Here is a 25,875-nt window from a genome sequence, read left to right as displayed (position 1 = left end):
GCCAACTGCAGATCTTGTAACTTCTCAGCTTCCATAATGGCATGAGCCAATTCCTTGTAATCTCTTCATATACATATATATATATATATATATATATATATATATATATGTATATATGTCTCCTATTGGCTCTCTTTCTCTTGAAAACCCTAATAGATATGGCATTAATAAGGCAGGGACTGAAATAGTACAATCTTTCCTGAATCCATAACCTGACCATATCAGCTGCATCTCTATGAGAGAAATAAGCCACTGAATCTCCAAATTGTTCAGAATGTGGCCAGTGGCTCCAAAAGGCTCTCTGGCCATACCTCTGTGCTAAGAAAGTCAGAGGCCACAAGCAAAAATGAGGACAGGGTGGCATGAGGGAGAGGGGTATGGCGCAGCCACAGCCCCTCTCACCTGGCCACCTGACATCTCCTGGCCCCTCCCACCAGAAAGCTCCTCAGAAGAACAAAGGCGGAGCAGCCTGATCTCCCCCAAGCTCCTAGCCTGGTCAGGGGTGTCCCAGTGGTAGGCCCAGCCCCATGGTCCTGCTGAGCCCCGGAAGTAAAGCCTAATACTGTCTGGGTGCTATAGACACCCTCCCGCTTGTTTGAGACCCAGGCCAGTGAAAGAGCCCTTCCACAGCCTCAGAACCACTATGGGGGGAAACAGAAACCCCTGGAGCAGCCTCTGCAGTGAGGCTCCCTAGCTGCATCTCCTTGGGTGGCTCTTGGCCACAGGGTCCCCACTTCTCTTCACCTGCACAGCCTCTCTGCTCAGGCAATGGGGCCCCGGGACTGGTGCGAGGGGCAAGGGGGGACGATGGGGGGGCCACAGGGCACAGACCCTAGACTGAGAATTAAAGGGGGCAGAGACTCCTGCCTGGAAGACTAGGGTGCCCTGGCATCCACACCCAGGAGTCAGCTACTGTCTGGGGCTCTCCTTTGTGGAATCCGTGTGGGGTGGGGGCTCCCACAGGGAAAGAATCTATAGCCCACCTAGGCACTATTGCCATGAATAAAAATAATCCTAGCTTTGTAGGAGTACAGCTAGGAATCCAGCTTCATGTCTCAAGTCTACTTTGTTAGCTGTGTAACTTTGAGCAAGTTAAGTAACTTCTCTGGGGCTCACCTCTGAACCAGTTACTAGGAGCAGAGTAGATTATGCAGTAAAAAGCATAGCTCTGTACTTGATAGAGTTAGCACTCAGTAAAATTTTGTTATCGCTTTCCTTATCAGATCATCAGCACTTTTCATCAGATACATCAGTACCCACAAGGTGACACATGACTTTCGAATCTTTTTCAAAGTTTAGTTTCCAGCTAGGCAGACCCCTCCAGGGAAGACTGTAAATACAAAGGCAGAGAGACAGGAAAAGGCTGGGTGGGTGTAGAGAGGGAGGGTAAAGAGCATATGAGGAGTGTGGTGAGGCATGTGGCTGAGGACCAAACTGGAGCTTGGTCCTGGAGAAACTCGTGAGCTGCATGGGGGGGCCCAAGCTTCACCCTGAGGACAGGAGAGAGTCCCGAAGGAGCTTGAAGTAGGAGTAATATGGCCATGTTTGCATTGTTTTAAAGCTTGGCGGCTTGCCAGGCTGCCCACCTTAAAAAGTCACAGCCTCAAATGTAGCAGTGATTCTTCCCCTAAAAGGTCACAGGGCCCTCCTACCAGGTCCTGGGACCTTCAGGCCAGGGCATCCCAAGGCTTGTACTGTAGATGCAGTGCATGCCCCCTGCGAGTGGCAGATCCTTCCCAGCATGCCCACTAGTCCTTATGCAATGAAGGTGCAATTTCAATAAAGGTGCTTTGTTAGAGTTCTCCAGAGAAACAGAACCAATAGGATGATTTATTTTAAAGATCACAGCTCATGTGATCATGGAAGTTGGCAAGCCCAAAATCCACAGGGTGGACCTTCAGGCTGGAGACCCAGGGAAGAGTCAGTGTTGCAGTTCAAGCCCAAAGTGTCTGCTGACAGAATTCCCTCTTGCTGAAGGAGGTCAGTCTTTTATTCTATTTAGGCCTTCAACTGACTAGATGAGGCCCACCCACAATAGGAAGAGCAATCTGATTATTCAAAGTCCACCGATTAATGTCACCCAAAATACCTCCTTGAAATATCCAGAATAATGTATGACCACATATCTGGGTACCATGGCCCAGCCAAACTGACACAGAAAATTAACCATCACAAGTGCCCCTCCAGGTGGACATGATCCTTTGCCAGGGCACATGGCTTAAGCTAGCAGCAAACAGCACTGATAACCACATACTTAGGGTAGTTGGCCATAGCTGCTACGTCCATGGGTCTCTGCTGTCCCACCTCTTGCCTTTGACCTGTCCCTGCACCAAACCTGTGGCTGCTGGGAGATGAGCAGCCAGATACATGTTCAATAGCTGCAGCTCTTCTGCCAGGGAAGGATGGCCTCTTGATTGCAGGTGGCAGGTCCCAGACAGAACCCCTGCTCCTTGTCCCCAGACTCAGTGACTGCCCTTCTGCTAATATCCTGCTAGAAGAGAAAGGAAAATGGGAATATTTAAGTAATGGGTCTGTGATTGTACCTATAGCAGATGAGGCTCTGAGCCTAATAGTTCACACTTGGGGGCACCTCCAGGGCTAAGCTAGGGCTGGCCTCCCCTGCAGGGCTAGGTGTCTGGTCCTAGCCAGGGCCAGTGGAATATTCTCAGGATGCAGGGTGCTCTCAGAGGGACCTGGGGCCTCAAGTGACTTGGCATGGGGAGAACTGGGTCAGGGAATTGGATCCACTCACGCAGGCCTTGGCTGTGGCTTCTCTAGAAAGCAAAGCATCCCAATGACAGGAGCTCTGACACTGATTTTTAGAAAACCAGGTCCCAGTGGCACAGAAGTGGGCCATGGTCTGTGATGACAGAAGAGATTATGGTCTAAAAATATGAACTGACTGCCGGGACGCAACACATGGAGGGGAAGAAATTCCTCCCTTTTGGCAAGAAATCAATGCGTAGCGTCAGGACTCCCTATTGACAGCTTGATTAGAAAGGACACAAACCTCACTTTGCCCTGGAATTATACCAGGAACAGAGACGGGGGCAGTTCTGGGGCCCTGGTGAAGCCAGCAACTAACTGCATTAAGTCTGGACTACCCCACCCCACTCTCTCAGAGCACCAGGGAAAAGCTTCCCCGTTAAGGCTTAATCCACTCTTCACACCTATGCAGAGCACCCACTGTGTGCCAGACCCTGTACTGGAAACAAGTCACAATCCCCACTTTCAGGAATTCATGGTCTCTAGGGGACTGATGGGCAAATAGGAATTACAGTCCAGTGGCACACCCGGGGCAAGGCACAGGCCTGGCAGGGCAGCAGGCTGTTCAGGGAGGGCTTCTCCCAGGAGATGGTGCCCAAGCTGACTCTTCAAGGATAAGATGGGGTGAACCTTGGTGAGAGGGAGCCTGGGGGACACACTTGGGCAAAGGTGTGGGTTCATGAAGCAGCAAGCCATGCATTAGTGCTAGTGAGAATGAAGGAAGGGCCAGGCTGGGGGCAAAATGACACAGCGGCTGGGGAACCAGATCAGGGAGGGTGGACTTGACACCTTAGACTGTGGAACCGGAGAGTTTTAGAGGGGAGAGGGACATGGCCCTATTTACATTTTATAAAGCCACCTGGCTGTGACACAAAGAGCAGATTAGGGTGGGCCGGGGAGAAGTGATGGGGAGGCTGGGGGAAGGCAGATGTAGGGGGCAAGGTGGTCAGGGTGGCTAGAGAAACACGGAGGAGGGCACCAGCAAGACTGAGGGTGGTGGGAGGGACAGTCCCCCAAGGCTGAACCCCTGTTCCTGCCTTGGTCCCTGTGGGTGGTGGGGCCTGCGCCGGGACAGCATATAGCAGGGGAGCAGATGCACAGAGGTTGGGAGTCCAGGGGAGGACACTCTCAGTTGGAGGTGAAGGCAGAACACCCAAGGGAGATGTCCGGTGGGCCTTTCAATGTGTGGAGTCTGGAATTCAAAGGCAACAAAGGTTTGGCGACCCAGCAATGAGTAGCTCCAGAAGTGCAAGCAGGAGCCCAAGCAGGTGTGGGAGAGGGGGACACAAGAGGAACATGATAGAACCTGAGAAGCACCAACAGCTGGAGAGAGAAAGCCAAGCCCCCAATGACGGAGGTATGAGCAGAGGCTGCCAGAAGCCCTGTGCGATGAGAACCAGCCCTGCATCAGCCTGCATGGAGGCCAGTTCCGCACTGTGGGCCCAGAGTTCAGGGAGCAGGTAGGACCTCTTAGACAGCATCAGCCCCGCAGCTCGAGGCACACGCTCCCACTGCGGGGACAGCTGCGGCCTGCTGCTCCTTTCCTACTGACCACTTTTCAGCCAAGGCCCAGAGGGGAGAAGGGTTTTATCCAGGTTCATCAGAGCCCAGGCCTGCCAACTCCCAGGCTGCTGCCCTCCAGGAAAGCTGGGGATGGAGAGGCACAGAGCTACAGAAGCAGCGGCAGTGGGTGTCAGGAGCGTCTGGGAGAGAAGAACATGCAGGTCCCTGGGGCCAAGGGAACAGGAGAGGCTCCTCCTGGCTGGGAAACAGGCAGACTGAAAAGAATACGAATATGCTGAGCCCACCACACACACACACACACACACACACACACACACACACACACACACACACACAGTCGCCCCTCTCCATTCTGGAGGTGCACACCAGACAGGCTGCCTGATGTGCATTTGTGAAGAACGTGCCCTGGGAGGGGGTGAGGAGGGATGAAATACACCCAGGCGCTTCCACACCCGCTTCTGCCTACACTCCAAATGAGCCCAGAATGAACGTCCCTCCGTGGGGGTTAAATGCAGCTTGCCTCGTCCAGGGCCCTGGAGTAGGGTCACCACAGCACATCTCCAGAGGCTAGAGGCTCAGCAGAGTCCAAGGGGTGGCAGAGGGAACCCCATGTAAGCAAAGGGGGTGATGCAGGGTAGACAGTGCCAACTGGGGTGACTTCGTACCTTTGTGTGCAAACATGGGAGTATGTGTGTACTGCCTTGGCTCAGGCTGCCATAACAAAGTGCCATTGCCTGGGGGGCTTCTAAACAGCAGAAGTTTGCCCTCACAGTTCTGGAGGTTGGAAAGCTGAGACCAGTAAGCCAGCACAGTGGGGATCTGGTGAAGACCCTCTTCCAGGTCTCAGACCAACGCCTGCTCCCTGTGTCACATGGTGGCAAGCAGAGAGGGGACGCAAGCTCTCTCGTGTCGTCTAACAGCTCCCCAATCCCTTGCATGGGGGCTCTACCTTCCTGCCTAACCAGCTCCCCAAGACCCCACCTCCTGGTAGCATCACATGGAGGTAGGGATTTCAAGAGGTGAGTTCTGGGGGACACAAGCGCTCAGACCATAGCTCTGTGTGAGGACTGGTATGCTGGGGAGCGTGTTTGCTGCCTGAAAGCACATGTGTGTAAATGAGTCTAAGAACAGGACACATGTGGGGAAGGTCCTACCCAAAAAGCAGCTTCACAGCGATCCCTGCAATGAGCACCCGTAATAGCTCAGATCCCTCCTTCCCACCCTGCTATTCTTACCCCCAAAGGCATTGCACTCTGCCCCCACTCCCCCTGTGCCCAGACCTACTCATCACCCCTCCTCCTGTCATTCAGCACTCAGCCCCCTCCTCCAGGCAGCTTTCCCAGATCATGTAGCTGAGGTAGGAGGCCCTGGCACAGCCCTTGATCTCACCAGTTTCCTTGCCTGACTCTGCCAATTGATCTGCAGGAGGGCAGAGTCCTTATCCTGCTCAAACCACAAAGGAGAAACAAATGGTGAGTCCCAGGAGATGCAGCACAGCAAACTCCAGCTCAGGACCCTGACCCTGGCTGCCTACTCCCAGACCCTCAGGGACCTTACCCCAGTACCAGGGCCTATCTTCAGCCCTGCCTTCAGTGCATGGCTCCCTTGCCGGGCATGCCCATCCATCCTTCAGGGCACAGCTTAAGGCCTGCCTCCTCCTCCCTCCACTCTGCAGGCCGTTAGTCGTGCTGAGGGCCAGACAGGAAGCCAGCTGTCTGCACAGGTAGTGACAACAGGCAGCTTCCACTTACAGCACCCATGTGTGCCAGGCATGGTTGTAGGCCCTTTGAACATACTAACTCAAAATCCTATCAAGTGAGTTCTAGAATTATCTCTATTTCATTGGTGAGGATATGATGGCATGGAGAGGTCCATTAATTTGCCCCAGCTCACCCCACCTGTAAGTGGCAGGACTTGCATTTGAACCAGGCAGCCTGGCTCTAACCACCACCCCATCCTGCCCTCAGGAGCTCGTAGCCTGGCAGATGGGACCAGCTGCTGCATAGCTACAAGAGGGGGTGGCTATGGCCTGTCACAATGAGCCCAGCATGTAGCAGAGGAAGCTGTCCCACATGATCTCAGGCCCCAGACAGGATGTCAGAGGTAGTGAGGAGGTAGCCTGGAATGTGCTGGAACATCTATCCTTTGCTCCCTGGAGAACTGGCAGCTGCAGGGTTCCAGCGGGTCTGTCGTGTGGTGCTCAGGGGCCCTCACGGCCCCTCCAGTCCGGCCTGTCCCCTTGGTGGGGATGGCCTCTAAGAGCCCCGCCCCCAGGTGCACACAGCAGTGTCCGGGGGGCAGTGGTTTGTCTGGGGTCAGTGTTTGCCTGTCCCTTATAGAGGGAATGGCTCTATTTTCTCCCTCCTGTGATTGTTACCATCTGTTTCCCTCCATCGTGTTTGTTGATGTTTTCTTGTTTTAAAACTGAAATGAGTCAGATTGGAAGCTTATTTAGGAAAAAGTGTCTTGGAGGGAAGCTCAAAGTGGCCATGGGGGACTCTGTTTCAGAGCCACTAGAGAAAAAAAGATTCTGTGGGGCAGGCTGGGGGTGTCTGCCAGCGTCCCCTGCCCTGGGGGGATGGAATCCCCTCAGCCCCGCAGACGGAGGCCTGGGGTTTGTGTGGCAGTATAGAATGCATGTGTGTGGACTCGGTGCATAAGGAAGCTAGAGCATGTGTATGCACCCAGATGCGTGTGTTGTCGGGCATGGGGGTTTTGTAGGCCTTGGAAGGTATGGGCGGTCAGAGTCCTGTAATCTGAAGGGGAGAATGGCAGGCTGGCCTTGACCAAGGCCTAGGTCTGGAGGGTCCCCATCTCTGCTCTCCACTTGCAGGTGTGACCTCCAGTGAATCTATAAATCAAGCCTGCCTAAGCAGTATAAGTCGTGATCTCAGTGCTGTACCTGGATGAAGATGAGTGAGGAGTGGGCTTATGTGGGGGGTATTTATAGGCGTGATTCCAGGGAGAAGAGACCCCAGAGGTGATTCTTGTGAGGGGCTATTGGTGTTCAGGGTGAGCTGCACATGGCTGTCTGGAGTGTTCCTCTCTGGGGCACTTAAGACCCAGAATATTGTACTGCCCTGTCTGCCCCCACCTCTGCCCCACCCTGGAGTGCAGCTTGGGGTTCTCTGTGGGGCCAGGGGGTTTCGTCCTGCCCAGCACCACAGGGTAGGGGTAGGCGTCCTGAGCTGATAAAATGCAGGCCTTCCAGGTGCCATTCTGTCAGGAATGAAGTCAGGGCCTCTTGCCTCCCTTCCCTATTCCTATCCACCAGTCACCCTAGACTCTTGGTTCCTAATTGTTGTTATTAAAGCCAGAGAAGGGTGTCTTGCAACCCTGCCCCTGGTTGGCTGGCTGGGTCTACAAGCCCTGCACAGCTCCAAGACCTTGACCTGTGATTCAGACTGGCTATCGCCAGAGCTGACAGGATCCTGGCTTTGCTCTCAGGGCAATGAGGCTTCCCACAGGCGTGGTGTACACATCAGGTCAGCCTGCGGCCCTCTCCTTTGTCCTTTCTTGATTATCTACAGTCTGTGGGTTGTCTGGTCCCAGCAACCCAGAGGAAACGGATAGATAAGGAAGACTGCCTTGGGCACAGCATCGTTCTTGAGTTCTCAGGTCCCCTAATAGTAATGATAGCTGCCATTTGTTGAGTCCCCTGCTATGTCCCAGCTCTTGTGCTAGGCCCTGGCAGTAAGGGATTTCCACTCCTCCCTGAAATCAGTCTTTGGAGGCAGGATTATTATGCTAGTTTTACAGATGAAGAAGCAGGGACCCAAAGAGGTAAACTGACTGGTGCAAGGCCGCAGGCAAGTTGGAGGTGGAGCGGGCCTTCAACTCAGACCCTGGCCTGCTGGGCCAGAGTTCTGATCATTACAGAGAAGCGATGCCCTTCAGGAGACCAGTAGGCTGTGAGCTAGATGATGCAGTATGTGGCCACCTAGGCTGGCTGGGTCCAGATCCAGCCTCTGCCCTCGCATCTTGGAGTCTGAGCTTCTCCTTCCTGGGAAGCCACCTGGCGTATGCTCAGCCTAATTACATGAGACAGAGCATGCTGCTCACTCCACTTACTGTGATGTTTGGGAGCAAGCAAAGGAAACTTCTCGTGTCTGCATATTTAAGCACTTTTATTAAGTGGAACAAGCTATTTCTGAACACGAGAGTGGCCAACAGCCTTAGAGGAAATTAAAATGAACCATGACAATGGAAAATTGCACAGGGGCATGGCAGATTCGCCGGAGATAAATACAACAAGCCTTTCAACAGCATTTGGGAAAGACTAGAGATCATGGAGATTATGTTGAGAGAGAGAAAAAGCAGACCATAAGAAAATTAGAGCTCAGGCTGGTGTGAGGACCCACCGATTATATGTTGGTCGGGCCTGTAGGTGCCCCTTATTGAAACACCTCCTGGGGTCTAGTGAACAAGATGGAGCCCAGAAATAACAGGCAGCTAGAGTCCACTCAATTCAGCAAGCTTTTGCTGAACACGGACTGGGCATATGCCATGTGGGTGCAATTAACTGAACTGCATCCCCCCCAAATTGATATGTTGAAACTCTTGCCCCCATCATAATGGTATTTGGAGATGGGGCCACTGGGAGATAATTAGGTTTGGATGACGTCATGAAAGTGGGGCCCCGTAATGGGACTAGTGTCCATGTAAAAGACGAAGAGACTAGAACTTTCTCTCTGCCATGAGAGGACACAGGAAGAAGAAGGCCATCTGCAGGCCAGGAAGAGTCCTCACCAGAGGCTGAGTGCTGGCACTCTGATCTCAACCTTCCAGCCTCTAGACTGTGAGAAATTAACTTCTTATTGTCACGTCATCTAGTCTGCAGTGTTTGGTTACTGCAACCTGAGCTACTATAGTGGGAAACGGAGATGGACACCCAGACCTCAGCCCCAAAGAACTCTAGTGTCTTGAGGGTTGTAAGGTAGCACAACTAAGGGTTCAGTAAGTATTAGTCATAATTATGATATGGCTCCTCCATTAGGCTCTGTGCTCCCCTAGACCACAGACTATTAATCATCGTGTCTCCCACACAGGTTAGCTTCTCAGTAAGTGTGGGTGAAGGAATGAGTGACACACCTGAAGCCAATGGGCCTCAGAGAGAGCCGTGGCGGCAGGCAGCACTGCATGGCAGAGAGGAGCCTGCCCTCGGGGGTGAAGGGAAGGAAGACTGGCTCAGGCAGTGTGGGCCCCTGCTGAGGAAGGGGTTTAAGGAGGGTGTGTGTCTGGGACACCCCATCCCTGACCTAGAGGTCTGTGGCAAAGAGGCACAGGTGAGAAGTCCCATATGCCATCTCCCAGCATCGTCAGGTGAGCCAGGTCCAGCTGCCCCAGGAGTTGGTGCATGACTGACCCATCCTGTTGCAGAGCAGGGCCAGGGCCTTACACTGCTCTGGCCACCCACAACCCCACTCCTAATCTGAGGAAGAGAACTCTCTCTGCCCCAAAAGGGCTGCTTCCCTGTGTCTTCCACCCCCTTCCACTACCTCTTAAGGATTTTACCACTTTCCCTCTTGCACCTGGACCTCCAGGGAGTTTAGATAGAATTTGTTGACCCAGCAAGCTTTCCAACACCTAAGGGGTTGGGCTGGTGCTGAATTATGCCATTTCCTTTTTTAAAAAATCACTTAAACAACCTCAGTTCTGAATGGAGGGAGCTGAGCTGGACTGTGGCCAGAGGGCACACCCTCCGGACCCTGCCTGGCTGCCCGCTGCTGTCATGACAGAAACCCTGCATGGGCAGAAAGCAGAGCATGCCAGGGAGCCAGGAAGATGTAAACTGAATCCCTCATTGGGTGCTTCTGGAATATTCCACCACAGAGCTGGTCCATCCCTTGGGGCTCGCGGCCCCACACTGTATCAGAATCTAGGCTCCGGTCCTGAGACACACGCTCAGGAGCTGACGTGCTTAAGTGAGTCTTGAAGTCCTCGAAGTAAAACTGTTTTAGCTCCTCCACCTGTGCCACCCAGTCTGAGGAGCCGCCTCACAGGGACATTTATGCTATGTGTTTGTTTCTTTGTCCTGCCTGACCCCGGGCGACCCTGCCACAATCCTCTCTCTTTTAAGTCTCTAATGAGGTCACTAAAGACGTCTATGTCAGGACCATCTTGCTGGGCATGAGAGTCAGGCTGTCAGTCGACTTGATGCTCGGAGAGTCGCCTGTGAGAGCCATGTGGCTGAGAGCTTTAGAACATAGAGCTGTTCTGTCTCATCAATGAGCCTCTGTAATAAAAAATAATGCTCTGTCGAGGCCCAGGACTCAAAAGGTGGACCTCAGGGGCTTGAATAGGAGTGGAGAGTTGCAGTCAACTGGCTGGTACCCATTCTCAGGGCTCCATCTGGCTGCAGATGGGTCCTGCAGCCACCATGGGCTTAGTCAATCCTAGGATGCCCGGGGCAGAGGGGCCCGGCACCTGCTCTAAAGAGCCTGCCACTTCCCCTCGGTAGTCAGGAGCCATCTCCAGAAAGTCCTCAGTGGCCTGATTGACAATTAGCATTAAGTGCTCAGAGTCAGGCCTCTCAAGGGCAGACTGGATCAGCACATCTTTCAGCGAGGCACCCACATGCCCACTCTTAGCTCAGCTGCTCTGCGGAGAAGACTTTTCCTCACCAGATTCACCAAGGATTCCTTATCTGAAAATGACAAAGTCTCCTGAGAACAGCAGTCGTCTGATGTTGTCTGTGAGTCTGGAGCTGACCCCAGGGAGGACATACGTGTCACCGGCTCTGAGGCTGGGAGGTGGAGGGGTAGTTCCAGAGTCACTGCCTGCAGGGCCAGTGCTTAGGAAATGTCCCGGCAAAGGCCAGAGAGGGGCTGCTCTTGCCACGCATGCCCTCCCGCCCACTGCGGCTACAAGAATGGAGATGGGCCGCCATTCTCAGGGGGAGCTCGCTGTCACTGATGCCAGGGAAAGCAGGGACAGGACAGGCAGTGGGGCCTCGGAGCAGGCCAGGCAGGCTAGAAGGGAGACAGCTGTCAGGGACGATGAAAGGCCCCTCCCAGCTCTGTGAGCAGGTGCCCCTAGCCCTCCCCTTCGTCCCTGTCTGTCTGGGCCACTCGCTCCCTCACATCACAGGCATCTGCTGAGGGCCAGGCCTGCCCTGCACCTTTCAGAATGAAAGGAAAATGGATATCAGAGGGGAGCTGGAGCACAGGAAAGGGCCGCTTCCTTTTCAAAGACTTTTGCTTGTGACAGGCTTTTTTTCTCAGTGATCTTATTTCAAAGCCCCTTTGAAAATTTTGTGGGTTTTGTAATGGATGAAAAGTTACTTGGAAATGGGGACTAAGAAGTTTTCAGTTGAGAGTTGTTAGAGGAAAGTTGAAAGCTTTGAGTTGTAAGGTTCTGCCAGATTTATCATTTCTTTTGTCCACAAGCCCCATCCATTGGGAGGGGGTTTGGAGGAAGGGGCTGGGGGCCTAGACAGGGCATGAGAGAGCATGGTGCAAAAACCAGCCCCAGCCAGGGTTGCTTTACATTTGCAAAGGGGGCCTTCTGAGCTGAACTTTCAGCAAAAATGTCTCTAAGGTATAGACTTTGATGTCAGAAAAGGGAAGAGCAAATATGCTTCCAGAATATACTACAGGAAGCTGGGTTCTGTCAAAGACAATGGCAACCACACAGAGGTTTCATATCAGACAAATAATTATGAAAGATGAGAGGACCCAAACAGACCCCAGAGAGGGGGGCTGGCATGGCCCTGGGGCATGTGTACGCTGGAGAGCTGACGAGAGAAGAAGCCAGTGAATGGCACTGAGAAGGGGCCCCAGAAGATGTTTACATGGAAAACTAGGCAAACCACTGTTACAGAAACTGGAGGAAGGGAGTTTCAAGAAGGAGAAAGAAGGAAGCCAGTGGGAGGGATCAGAGACGATGGCCGAGGGATGCTGACAGGTGTGGTATCAGGAGGTGACTGTTCATTTAAAGGAGAGGGGTAAGGGGCAGAAGCTGAGGGGTCACAGGACAAGAAGAGGTGTCCTGAGTCCCATAGAGGAGACAGCGTGAAAGGAGAGGAGGCAGATGGATGCTGGCGTGGCAGGTGAAATGGGCGAATGATATTTCAGTCCCTGTGTTGGAAAGCCAAGAGGAAGAGGCTGATGAAGAGGGAGGGAGACAGGGAGGGGGGGTCCAGAGGACAGATGGGATGGGACGGGTGGGCTCTGCAGTGCATTTCCAGCTTCAGAGAGGGGTGGAGGTGCCCGTCTGTGCTGCCCTGGTCTGAGACTGAAGAACTGGCCCAACTGGGGAGGGTCAAGACCACACTGGCAGGGGTTAGGGGACATGTCAGTACTGGCCTAGAGTCTAGGGGATCTGAGGGATGGGAGAGATGAGAGAAGCCCCGTGGACTGGGCTCCCTGGCCCCAGTACGCTGTCAGGGTCAGAGCAGGAGGCTCAGCTGGCAGGACACAGTAGGGGAAGGGGAGGCGAGGCTGGTTCTCCTGCAGGCACCACGACAGGGTCTCTAAGTGTTACCCCAACAGGGTAGTGTGGACACAGCCTTGACGTGGCTAAGCCCATCACAGTGCTGTCAGCCACCGCGGGAGCAAGCTGGAGACAGGTGGCCTGGGAACATTCCAGCCACCCCAGAGCACTTTTGGGGGGTCTCAGAATACAACTGACCTGGGTTAGAGTCCCAGGTCTGGCACACTAGCTGTCACTGAACTTCTCCAGGCCTTATTACTCTCATCTGTAAAATGAAGGTAAGAACACGAACTCCTCACGGAAGGAAATCCCACCGCGTCAGGGACTGGCATGTAGGAGGCACTCAATAAACGTGGGAGGGCAGCAGGCCAGACAACCCCATCTTATCTGTGCCTGGCATCTGTTTACGGTTGGGGCTTGTCAGACCTTTATGGTGATCCAGTGAGAGAGACTGCACAGGAACGGTTGGTGGTTTCGACTTTAAGTATTTGCAGGTGACTTAAGGGCAGGGCACAAAGCCTGAAAGTGCAGGGCCAGGTCAGAGGCAGACCACTGGCCTCCGCACATCCCCCTCCCACCCAGCACGCACTGTCCCCTGGGGTCGCTTCCTCCTTACTCGGCTCCCTTACCCCTCCCAGTCACATCCTCTGCCCCCACCCAGGCTGCCGGCAGGAACACTTGCCTTCCAGAGACATCATCATACTCCATAATATGATTGGAATCTGAATATGTATTTAAAATGACAAGATTGAAATTAAAATTTAAATACAGAATTACTTTTCTGTAAGTTGCTCCGAAAGCAGTAATTTAGCAGCAAATTGATAGAGAAAGGTAAGCACTGGTCCTTTAAACCATCGTTGCAGTTTCCGGCACACGAGCCACAAGTGTCTCAATTTAACACATCGCTGGTTAGTGTTATTAGAGATTTCGTCGGGCTCCAGAGCGCGTCATGGCACAGCTCTGACGGGGAGGCTGAGGGCGCTGGCCTGGGGCCAGGGGGCCAGAGAGAGGAGCCTTGTTAATGAAGGCAGGAAGGGCTCTGAAGAGCCTCCCCAGGCCCCAAGCAGGGTTTAACTGTGACTGTTCTCTTGTTTGTTATTCAGTAGCAATCATGAAATGTGAACTGGGAGACCCATAAATGTCATATGCTCTTCCCAGAGACCACAGATTCATAGCTTTGGTGTCTGTCAAGGTGTCTTCTGACCCCTTGAAACAAGGCTGGGAATGGGAGTCTGCAAACATGGTGTCACCAAGGAGCAGAGCCCCATGAGTCACATGAGCAAACCCCTAAAAGTGGTCCCACTCAGGACCTGCCCAGCAACTTCAGCCCCTGGGCTCCCTACATTAGGGCACAGGGGCCCAAAACTTGTCAAGACTGTCCTGGCTCCCTAGAGTGAGCTCCATGGATGACCTGCATCACCTGGTAGCTTGTTATATTTGGGGATATATTTGGGACCCCATATTGAGGGCCCCCACCCCCATCCTAGACCTACTGAATCAGAAGCTCTGGGGATGGGTTCCAGACACTTGCATTCTTAACACCCCCCAGATACTTCTGTGCACTCACGTTGGGAAGCTCCGCCATGGAGGTAGTTGCCATTCACCACCTCTTGTTGATAACCTACAGGTCCTAGAAAGCCGACATTCTAGGCATAAACTCAGAAGCCGTAATCTAAAAAACCCAGACACCAAAATAGCTCCTCCCAAGCCTGAGTTTCCACCATTAGACCACCATTCCTTAAAAATTGCAGTCTCAGGGCTTCACCCTTTTGTGCAAAGGCCCATGGGAGGTTCCCACACTTGGTCCGCAACCCAGAAGTCTGAGTAAGTTTATCCAAAACTGGCTTCCGACAGTTCCCACAAGTGGGCTGGACTCCTTGGAGACCCAAGTGCACTGCAGGGGGAGGCATGCTGAAAAGGAAATGAAAATCCACCCTTTGCAGTGGCCTGCCCAGCTATGCATCATCCTGGAGCAAGCAGCCACCATGGTGGGATTCCCCAGGGCAACCCAGGGCCTGGTGGTCAGAGGGACCCCAGCACTAGCAGTGCTATGGGAACCTGCTCTTGATGTTCTCAGAGGAACCCTCAGAACCCACCAGAAGAGGAAGAAAAAGGAAATGACAGCATTCACCACTGATGCTGGGCCCAGGGCACCTAAGCCTCCACCATCTGCATGCCGCCCCAAATCCACGTGCCTCTGCCACCAACATGGGCAGAGTGTGGACGCAGGATTGTGCTGGCTTCCTCGGGCTGCCCAACTTCCAGACTGAAATCTCACCCGAGCATGTTTGAGCAAAGCGCATGCCTGTGCTCTAGCTGCAAGGGAAGCTGGCAGAGCAAGTTTTCTGGCTTCCACAGCAAGAGGAGTCAGGCAGTCAGATGCACTGCAGGGTGTAGACCAGAGCAGCGGTCCCTCATCAGAAGGGCCCTCAGAATCCAGAGCCAGAGGTGTCAGAGGGGGTGTCACACCAAAGCTTTTCCTTCCCAAATTAGGTGGAAACTACAGGAGTCTTGAGGCAAAAATGAGGCTGCAGACCAAGCTCAGAGTGTAGTCAGCCCCAGGATGCCCACTGCTGTTGTCCTCCCTGTGGCTGCTCAGTTTTCACTAGGCTAGGTCAGTTCCCACCCCCACGCAGCTAGGGTGTGCTCCGGGAGAGGCTGCACTAACTGTAGCTTTAGCGTCTAGGTAATTACAGTCCCCCCTACAGTTCTGCCACTCCTGACCCTCTGTGGAACACAAGGAATACATATAAATCTTGCATTTATATGTCAAGAGCAACAACAAATGACATTTCAATCTTTTGCCATTTTGCAATAAACACAGTAGACTGTGTATCCCTTTTTTTAAGTGGCTATAATCAACATGCCATAATATCTCACAGATTTGTGCACAGAAACCGTGAGGGCTTGGCTGAACCATCTGCTGCTCCCACAGTGTTGACTAGAGTCACTTGGTGGTATTCATCTGATCACTGGTCTAGTCTGGAGGATAGAAGAGACCAAGGCAAGTCTCTTGAGTGGGTCCTCTCAAAAGGCTTTGCCCAGAGCCACATAGTGTCACACCATTCCTGTGGCTATTCTCCCAGGCTGTGCTGTCCTGCAGGTCCCTGGTACAGGCACATCCACATCCCATCTTGTGGGTGTAAATTCCTCAAGGGCAAGAACCGAGCCTTGACTATCACTATGCGCTGGTGTCCAGAGGTGCTCCTGGCCCAGAGTGAGCACAGAAGTACTGTCAGACCCGTTAAACTGTGGTGGAGACTGGGGAACTCTGGGCAACCTTGAGAGGAGGGGTCTCACTGCTTTGAGGGCTGGGCCAGCTATGCACAGTGACGCTCAGCAGAAGGCAGTCCCCGCTAGCCCTGTCAGCACCACACAAGTGAGAGACGTGTTGAGGTTGGCATATTCCTGTCTGTGGAGGCAGGGTCTTCGGCAGGAGAGGGACATGGGTGCTGGCATTGTTGTCTCCCTGAGTGGAGGCCCACATGAACCCAAAATTGAACTATGGAGCCTGGCTCTGTCCAATATATCTAGGCTGGAAATGCACTAGCTGCTATGGGGACCTTTGGTGGCTGCTTTGGTCCAAATCCATCTGCCTTATTGAATCCTGCCTAGCTTCATAGCCCGACACCAGCCCCATCCCTTCTGGAAGCGCTCCTTGACTTCCAGGCTCCATTGATTCAGCTCTTCTGACTGCCTTAGGCAAACAGTGCAAGAGGCTGTGTCATGGGGCCCACGAGGCAGGAGGGGACCTCAGCATGCCACATCTTCCAGTGCTCTCAGGCACACTGGTGGGGCGTCAGCAGCCTCCAGCAGCCTCCAGGCAATAGTATTGGGGCCCCAGTGCACAAGGCCCCCACAGTCTGGAAACCTCTTCCCAGTGAGAGGACTCAAATGTACCACATTGCCCAGGCGCACCAAACACTGTCACATCTCTGCTCTATTACCTACATCATTCAGTCTGCTGAACTGTGCTCTGTGTTCTCATGTATTCATCAAACCCAACAGTGATGAATGCACCCACTGCTGGCCACGCTATAGCTCAGAGACCCTGCCCTAGTGCGTTCATTGTTCCCCAGACACCATTCCAGATCCCTGCTCTCACGGAGCTGGCCCACCAGTACATGGCCACTACAGGCCCTGAGAGGTGATGAGCTGAGACTGGGATCGTTGTGTACACAGGGCAAGGGGTGAGAACAAGTGAGGCGTCATCTTTCAAACCTTCCTGACTACCCAGGATGCTGCTTGCTGATATAGCAAGTAGAAAAAGGTGTACCCTCTAGATGAACAAGTCAGCAAACAGCAGCCCATCTGGGCTATTGCAGCCTCTTGAGTGTGCTGCCTTGGTAAGCAAATGGTGCTCTGGGGGAGAAGTTCCTCTGTGGCCCGAGCGGTATCAGCCCCCTCACCTCACCTCCAGGCATCTTTGCACAGTGTGCCACCTGCAGCCCCACACACCTTACCCTAAATGGAGCAGGGCCCCAAGTGCAGCTCTGCAGGTGACGTGTAACTGGGTCTCCCCAAGTTGGCAGAGCACAGCCCACAGGCCCTGTGGGGCTTGTTGCAGAGTGGAGGTCCCCAGCCCATGCCACCGCCTCCCAGAGAGCTTCATCCATAACGGATCGGGGTCTTTAGTGTTCTTCAGTCACTGAAAAAAGCAGGATGCTGTCAGCCACCGTAAAAATGTGACCTTTGAAAATTTACAAGAGCTTAGGGTTTAAAAGCGGCTGTGTTAATGATGCATCCTATTAGCATCTCATTAAAGGGAAGCAGAGAGAAGGCTGCTCAGCCAGATGATGGGCAGATAGGGCCACTCTGCCGTGCCCGGCAGGAGAAGGACTCTCCTCATCTGTCTCTTTGCCAAGTGCCATCATGTCATAGGAGCAGCATGGCCAGGAACACTGGGGAAAGGCCAGGTGGCCAGGGGGCTTCACTGAGGTGCAGTGATGGCAGTGGGAGGGGGCCGGAGGAGGCTCCCTCAGACCTGCCTTCCTCCCCAGCCTGCGCTGTGCTACTGATTGGTGCCTGGCATTCTAAGGGTCGGCAGACCCCTGGCAAGACATGGAACTCAGCTGGGGGAGGCCTGGCATTCGGGCTCGGGGCAGCCTGGCAAGCCTTTGGCGAAGTTGCAGATTTTGGGGCTCTCTGAACCAAGGAAGAAAGGTTGAGCGGGAGCTGAGTTCAGAACTGGAGCCACGAACCCAAATGCAATCTCCTCCCCAGAAGCCTCTAGAGATCACGTTTCCTCTGGGCCCAGAGCCCTTTGCAGGCGGGGCTGACTCACACCGCCAGCGGCAGCTGTCCTCACTCACCTGGGAACCCAGGTACCTCAGCAAAGTGGGCATGTTTTTTTCTGGAGGGAGTGGAGGAAGAATGTTCGTTTCATTATCTTAATAAAATAAATAAAAATTCCTCAACTGCAAGTAGCCCGTAGCTTCAGAAGTTGCTAGTGCTGCATAGAATAACAGTGGCCTTATTTGTCTTCCCTAAAGAAAAAGAAAAAAGACTATTCCCCTCTTACAGCAGAACCAGTTTCCTGCACAGAAGAATTTGCTTGTAATATTCATAGACAAAGCCAGACAGCAGGAGGGTTGCAGCTGCACCCAGTGGCTGCAGCTGCTCAGCCCGCCCCCTGCGCACTGCCAGCTTCCTTCTGGAGGCTAATGTGGTAGCTGAGTGCCCACTCCGCTGGGAGCAGCGGCTTGAGGGCAGGGCTGAGCTCCAGTCACCATATCCCCAGGGCCTTGGGCAGGACCTGGCACAGAGCAGGGGCCACGGTTTGTTTACTCAACAAACCAACTTAACCAGCACATGCGCAGAACATCCTCCTCTAACCAGAGGAGCTGGTAGAAGTGTTCTGGAACCAAGGGCCTGCGCCCTTGAGAAAGTGCAGTTTTTCAAGTTCAAGGACTCCTCCAATTTTAGGGCAAACACTGGAACTCCGAAAGTCTGAGAGTTCAGAACCTAGTTACCCACTCTTTGGGAGGAGACCCCAACCCCCTCTACGGTGGCAATGGCTGCTTGCAAGGGCCAGGGCCGGGCCTCTGACTTTCCCGAGCCTTCTCCTACCCTGTCAGGGTAGCAGGCTGGGACCCCGAGGCGGACTCAGTCGGGGAGAATGGTGGTGAGGGGAGGACCCTGGAAACCAGACCTGCCAGGCTTGGGAGGCGCCCAGAATAGGAGGGGCTGCAGCGCCCCCTACCAGCAGGAGGGGTTTCTTGCCGTCAGTGAAGGAGGTGCTGGTGAGGAAGCTGGGGCCCCATCCAAACCTCACACCCAAATGGGGCCCTGAATGGAACGTCATCCAGGCCCCTTCCTCCTCGGAGTCTCTCAGTGGGGGGTCGCAACCTCCACACCTCTGAGCCCCCTAGCACCCTGGAGAACCTGGGAATACAGAGGGGGCTGCAGACAGAGCACACTGAGAAGCTATTTAGAGAGCACTGTACAGCCCTGCTGTTGTCCACAACCGGTGAGTGTGGCTAAGTCCCAGCCTCCCTCACCCACCCCCAGCTCCCATCTGTCCCACAAACAGAAATGGAGCAGAGACCTCTGATAAGGAAGCTTGTCCAGTGAATTGTTCTTTCCTCAGGAGATTCAACTCTTTTCCTTTGTTTCCTGCTCTGTGCACAGAAGCTCGGCATCTGAAAGGCAGGCCAGAGATAAAGTGCAGCCTAATGCAATTAGCTCAGTGCAGCCTGTGATCCTAATGTGGTACGGCTCCACTCCTCCCAGCAGGCCCAAATGCAAGCACTGTTTGTCAACTGTGTTATGCATCAGAACCCCAGTAAGTGCTGTCCACCCTCCTATTGCACTACCTCCCCCCAGAGCCTGGTGTGGGTCCAGTACAGTCCCACTGGTCAGTGAGGCCTGGTAGGGGGCCTGACCATCAGAAGCTTCCATCGGAAGACAACAGGAGCATGGCCCTCACCTGAGGGAGGTCTGCAGGTACTCCCTGAGGCTCTGTTGACTCTCTGTGGCTGTCCCTGCTGGGCAGCCATCTGCCCCCACCCCACCTCGCCCTTCACCCCAAACCCGGCTGGGCTCCAGATGCACACCTGGGAGCTTTGAAAACTTCCCTAATGCTGAGACCCACCCTCCCTCGCATCCCAGTAATCCCAGTCCTGGGCTCTCCAACATGTTTGGGGGCTTTTTTAAAAATTTATCTATTTATTTATTTTTGCTTATTATAAATCATGGTAATGGCCATAGGAGAAAATTCGGCAAATACAGAAAAGTGTAGACAAGAAAATAAAAGTTAGCTGTAATCCTCTGACTCTCACCCAAGAATAACATCCCTGCTAATGTTCTTTCCCTCCTGTACATACTGTTTTATATGGTGAGGTTATACTTGTGTTGTTTATGTTCTGCTTTTCTCCTTTAACATTGTAGTCTAAGCTTGTGGCCATCTCATTAAGAGTATCAGTCAACGTGATTTTTAATGACTATATGATACTCCATCATGAGACTGTGGCTCAGGGAGACCAGTGCTGTGCTACTGTTTTTCTTCCTGAGGTTCTCTTTCTCATTTATCTAAATATCCAAATTAAAGAGTGAGAGCCTGGAGCAGAGGGCCTGCCTCCTTTCTGCATCAAGGAACTGAGGGTCCTGGTGAAGGTGCTCCCTGCCCTGAGCTGCCCTCCACAGGCCTTGGTCCCCACCCTCCCAACACCTCCCATGGAGTGGGACATTTGAGGCTTCAGAGGCTGGTGTGGAGTCAGGATGGGGTCCAGTGGTGGCACTTTGAAGAACTATCCCCTCACATGTCAAAGGGCTGGACACCTAGTGGCACTGAGCCAGTGCTGAGAACACGGCTGGTGCCCAGCACATGACCGTGATGATTGTGGATTACTAACAATCCTAAGACTGGGAGATACTCACATCTCACAGCACAAAATACTTTTCCTCTGTGTTGGCACAGATGGAATGAGTGGCTGCAGAGGGTGGCTGGGGTGGCACTGGGGTGGGTGCTCCTGGGGGTGGGAACTTAGCTGAGGCCACAGCTGCTCCCACTGTACTGGAATGCCCTGTGATCTCCCAGTGGACTGGGTGGGAGCCAGGCCTCTGCTCCTGGTCCCAAGGATCAGGCAGCAGGAGACTGCTTGGGGGATGGGCACCAGGGCAGTGACCCTTGCCAGGCTGTGCTCACCCTCCTGCTCTGCTTCTCCCCAGGCCTCTGGCATCTCCAAAGCTGACAATCAGTCCCAGGGACTCACAACCAGCATCCGGTGGGGGCAGACGCCCATCAATTAGTCCATGCCCTGGGACACTGATGAGCTGCCCTCCAAACAGATGAGGAAGAGTGACAATCCAGGTGTGTGCTTCTCGGGCAGCCAGAGACACCTGCACCCAGCGCTGGGAGGGATGAAAGGCCTCCGGGTGCTCTAGCTCCTCGGGGAGTCCTGCCCCACAGGCCTGCAGCAGCCAGGACCTCAGGCTGGGGGCGCAGGAGTTGGGGGGGCCACTGCGTGTAATTCCCTGGGCAGTAACTGTGTCTCTACCCCTTTCTCTGCTACTCAAGGAAGCTTTGGGGAGGGCAGGGAGCTACACTGATATTATGAGTGCATCTGTATCTGCTCCATGTTATTCTGAATGGTCATTCCCAAACCTCAGTGCGGTTCTGCCTTGCCAATAGTTAATGAGAACCAGAATGCTCCCTCTGCCCAAGATTGGGGGCTTGCCACCTCCTTCAGCTCCCAGGCTTTCTTTGGATAGCTCTAACCATAACAAAAGCCCTCCCTGTTATTGCCCATTGACCCCAGTCCTCCCAGAATACACAGAACACATCTGCTTGGTGCTCCACACCACAGTCCTACAGATCTCTGGAGACCCCACTCCTCCACCTCCAAGTCTTGACAAGATAAACACCTCAAGTCCTTCAGCCATGCCCCAGAGCCTGTGGCTTCCAGGCCCTTTACCTCTCTCCACATCCCTCAGGGCCCAGAACCCAGCACAAAGATTCCCCCGGTGGTCTAACCAGTACCTCCTTTGCTTGGATCACTGAGGCCTTAGATGACTTCTCACATGCCAGGAGCCACATCACATGCTGTCTCGGCAGTAAGACCCAAGGACTCGTGGTGGCCGCTCTGACCCCTTTCAGCCCCTCACGGTCTGGCTTAGTCAGTTGGGTGTGGGGACCCAAGGGCAAGATTTGTCAACATCTTCCTATATGACTCTTAGGATCACTTAGATTCCAGCTCTCATTGCTGACCTGTGCCTAACCCTCCCAGCATTATGACACCTGCAGTTCTGGTTAGGATATCTCCCATGTCGTCATCCAGATCATGGGCAAAAATGGTGAGCAGGGCTTGGTGCACATCTGAAGAGAGCTCCCTTCAGGTCTCCAGCTCCTCTGGGCCATTCGCAGCTCATTAATCAATCACCTCCGTGGCACAGCACTTCTGTATCTTCACTACAAAGTTATCTGAGATCTTACCAACTGTGCTCTGATGCATTTTTCCAGGCTCCCTGGCAAATCCTGGAGAGAACTGAGCTTAGGATAACATACCTTGTCCTTAAGATGCCAAACTGACCTGCATTGATACCACGTCCTCTTCTTCAGGCTTGGGGACAATACCCCTTAGCAGCCCATTCTTGCTGGTGCTGCTTCACCAACATTCATCAGCCTCTTGTTTTCTCCAACCTCTCTTGTTATCAAAACCAGAGCTGTTTGTTGCATATTTATTATGTGCCTCATTTTGGGTGTTGTCTTGACGCTCGTAACAACCCTGTGAAGTTGGCAGTATTACTGCCCCACTGCTGATGAGCAAAGTGGTTAGGGGGAAGCTTGTGCCTAAGGCCACCCAGCGAGCGAGGGGCAGAACCAGAATGGCCACGTTGTCTGTCTGACTCCAGGCATGGCAGTCCAGTGCCATGCTAACTGGCTCTGCCTTTGGACAACTGCTCAGGGACAGTGCCCTCTGGGGGTCTGATGGTCGCCCCACCATCACAGTTCCTGCCCTGCCTTGCCCTCCCTCTCTGTGAGGGAGGCCCAGCCCCACTTCTAGCTTCTGGGGCTGGGTCCTGAGGGTCCATGGCGCCCACTCTCCCCTCTCTCTTGCTCAGCCTTCCCTCCCGCGGTTCACACTACCACGCAGAGAGGTCACGGAGGCCAAAATGGCATTTGGGTGATGGAGACCTAGACCGGGGCTCATTAGCTCAGAGGCAGCCCCAGTGGCCTTTCCTGACACGGTACCTTCTGGCTTCACTCACAAGCCTGCTCAGGTCACCCCAATGTCAGCTCCACTCAGTGCACCCTGGGCCCTGCCCTGCCTGAGCTCTTCACAGCTGGCCTTGGACCTTGTATTAGGTCTCAGGAGGTTTGTCGGGATACCTTTGTTCAGCCACCATTTCCTTAAGAGCCCAAATGGACTTCCCTTGCTTCCCCCAGGGCTGGCCCTGCAGAGGCTGCTTAGCACCGAGGCAGGTCCCCAACCAAGGCCGAGCAGAGCAGCCCCTACTGGCCTCCCCCCGCCACCCCTGCTCCCCCTCCTGCTCCTGCCTTGCTTGGCTCTTGTGCTCTCACCCTGCCCAGCAAACAACTACTATCTTCACAAGACACCTTCCTTTCCATCTCCCTCAAACAGCTATTCTCCAGAAAGCAAAAATGCCAACATTTATGGAGCATTTGATGCACATGCCAGACACTCTGCTGGGTTTGTTTGTTTGTTTTTCAAATATATTTTCCTCATTTAATTCTTCCCCGGGGACCTATGAGGCAAGTGTTGCTAGTTCCATTTAACAGATGGGAAGGATGAGGCTCAGAGAAGATAAGCAACTTGCCCAGGCTCTTAGCTAGCAAGTAGCAGAGCCCAGATTTGAACCCAGATCACTTTGAAGGTGACTGCTTTTTCTCTCTGCTTTGTGGCCTCTCTGGTTCTCCCGGGCAGATCATGCTTCCTCCTCTGAGCCCCCACAGCTGTCTGTTCATACCAGCAGCACTTACCCTGTGCCACCATAACCATAGGGTCCTGATCTGAGCATCCTCGGACTCAGGGGTCTTGTCCACCTCGGTGACCTTGGCGCCCAGCCCAGGGCCTGAGGCAGTCGGTGCTTGCCGAGTGAATGTACACCCAGCAGATGACATCTTTTCCATCTCCCTTGCAGGCACAGGGCCATGGGTGACCACGGTGGCCGCCGGAAGCCAGCCCACCCTGATCGCACACTCCTGTGGAGTGGCCCAGCCTCCCACCTTCAGCCCTGCTGTGAACGTCCAGGCCCCGGTCATTGGGGTGACCCCTTCACTGCCTCCCCGCGTGGGGCCCCAGCTCCCGCTGATGCCTGGCCACTACTCGCTCCCACAGCCACCCTCCCAGCCACTGAGCAGCGTGGTGGTCAACATGCCTGCCCAGGCCCTGTATGCCAGCCCGCAACCTCTGGCCATGTCCACGCTGCCCGGAATGGGGCAGGTGGCCCGCCCAGGACCCACTGCTGTGAGCAACGGCCACATGGCAGGGCCCTTGCTGCCTCCACCACCGCTGGCCCAGCCGTCTGCCGCCCTCCCCAGCAATGCCCCCACCACCAATGGGCCACCCACGACCAACTCAGCCCAGGGGCTGCAGATGCTACGGACCATTGGCGTGGGGAAGTATGGGTTCACCGACCCCGGGCACCCCAAAGGTAAGTCCTGGTGCCACCTGCTCCCTGTGTGCCCACGTCTGTGCCCCGCCCCCATGTGATCGCCACGGCACAGCTCAGACAGGAGTGTGGTTCCTGAGGGCCTGTGCTCGCCGACAGCTCCTCCCTGGCCTCCCCCGACCTGGAGGCCTCAGTGGGGCCTCCCCCTCCCAAGACAGCCCGGCCCCAGACAGAGGCAGAGGGGAGGGAGGGGCGAGGCGAGGACATGTGAGCCGGAGAGGAGGAGGGGAGGGCGGAGTCTACAGTCCAGGCCCCTTCCACCTCCAGTCCAAGCCTCTCTCGCCACTGACCCCAAGGCCAGACCAAGTACGGAATGAGCAGGAACCATTGGCTCTTCTCAGGCCTCCATGGAACAGTCCTTCAGGGGGCCTTCTCCACCTTCCACCCATCAGCACATTCGGAATGTGAGCCGTGTCCCTCCCCAAAAGAGCACCTTCCTCGTGTTGTTGGACAGGAGCGGCCCCCGGGCTTCAGGTGTGCCTAGGAGACACTCCCAGACCACCTGAGCGGCCTGAAGGTTTTGCGTGAGGACCCAAAAGTGGCTCTGTGTGGCTCCAGGAAACAGCACTTCTCGCCCGACCTTCAGTTAACCCCTTTCCCCAGCCCCAAGGCGATTTTCAGGACAGATCCCTGAGAACAGAGCCCGAGGGGTGAGCCGCTGCCTGAGGTCAGAGCCGAGGGCACCAGCAAACAGGCTTCACTCCTGGCCTGTCTGAGGGTCTGTCCAGCTGGAGTGCAGAAGGGGGCAGGAGGGCAGGGGGCACAGACCCGATGCTGGTGGGGCTCATCTCCCCGACTTGCCTTCCCTCAGAGCTCCAGACAGCCAGGCCCCTGCTCCTGCTGAGCGGATAGGGGCGGCAGCCAGGTCTGCACCCAGGTGAAGGCAGGAGGGGACGCAGTGGGTGCTCTGCCCTGCTGGGGTCTCCAGGCCGCCTTTGAAAGGGGAGAGTAAATGGCCCTAAGAAGTGTGGACCTCTGGGCACGACTTCTCAGCATCCCCAGGTACAGCCTTTGCGATGGCATCTCGGGGGCCCTGCCTCTAAGCAGAGCAATGACTGCAACTAGCCGTTCTTTCCTGCCTGCTCCCGTGAGTCTCTATCTTTATCCTTTTGAGCAATTTTCAGGCCTTGTCAAGCATCCCAACAACAAAGCCGTGTCTAGATCTCCAATGGGTTTAATTCCCAATCTGATTGCACCCCAACTGCCTTTGTTTTGGAAATCAGCACTAGTTTTAAATGACAAAATTACAGAAAATTACATCTAAATTCTGGTAAACTCTTTGTTTAAGATCTTTTTTAAAAAAAATGACTAAATTGATTTTTGGTTTGAATTGCTTTGGTTAAGCACTCTCTCCCTTTAACAATAAAACCTACACCAGTTCATATGCTGCCAACTCTGACATACTGGACACTGAGTGTCCCAGCCACTCCCAAGACTATGCCAAAGCCTGAGGCACTGGGTTGGCTTCCCATGAGGGGCAAAACCCAACCCCAGGGGTTCTCCTAGGACTGATGAAAG

At 54.1% G+C, this 25,875-nt stretch overlaps 2 protein-coding genes across 4 annotated transcripts in view; both read left to right on the top strand.

Moving 5' to 3' along the window:
- The window catches only part of PLXDC2 (plexin domain containing 2), a 786,648-nt gene that overhangs the window by 542,889 nt on the left and 217,884 nt on the right, over positions 1-25,875 (top strand). The window lies entirely within an intron of this gene.
- Positions 20,820-24,451, top strand: LOC140847790 (kelch-like protein 29). The gene is made up of 2 exons (XM_073229116.1): positions 20,820-21,034; positions 23,827-24,451. The coding sequence occupies exons 1-2, from the start codon at positions 20,977-20,979 to the stop codon at positions 24,396-24,398; spliced, it is 630 nt and encodes a 209-aa protein (XP_073085217.1). The 5' UTR covers positions 20,820-20,976; the 3' UTR covers positions 24,399-24,451.

The sequence above is a fragment of the Manis javanica genome, chromosome 2, assembly GCF_040802235.1.
Source record: "Manis javanica isolate MJ-LG chromosome 2, MJ_LKY, whole genome shotgun sequence".
NCBI lineage: Eukaryota > Metazoa > Chordata > Mammalia > Pholidota > Manidae > Manis > Manis javanica.
The sequence above is the reverse complement of the archived record's forward strand: the minus strand, read 5'-3'. Positions and strand labels throughout refer to the sequence as shown.

Excerpts from the sequence above, each read along its gene's own strand:
- LOC140847790 (XM_073229116.1), top strand. The coding sequence starts at position 20,977 with ATGCCCTGGGACACTGATGAGCTGCCCTCCAAACAGATGAGGAAGAGT. Across the intron at positions 21,035-23,826 it reads GAGGAAGAGTGACAATCCAG|GCACAGGGCCATGGGTGACC; the intron begins GTGTGTGCTTCT and ends TCTCCCTTGCAG.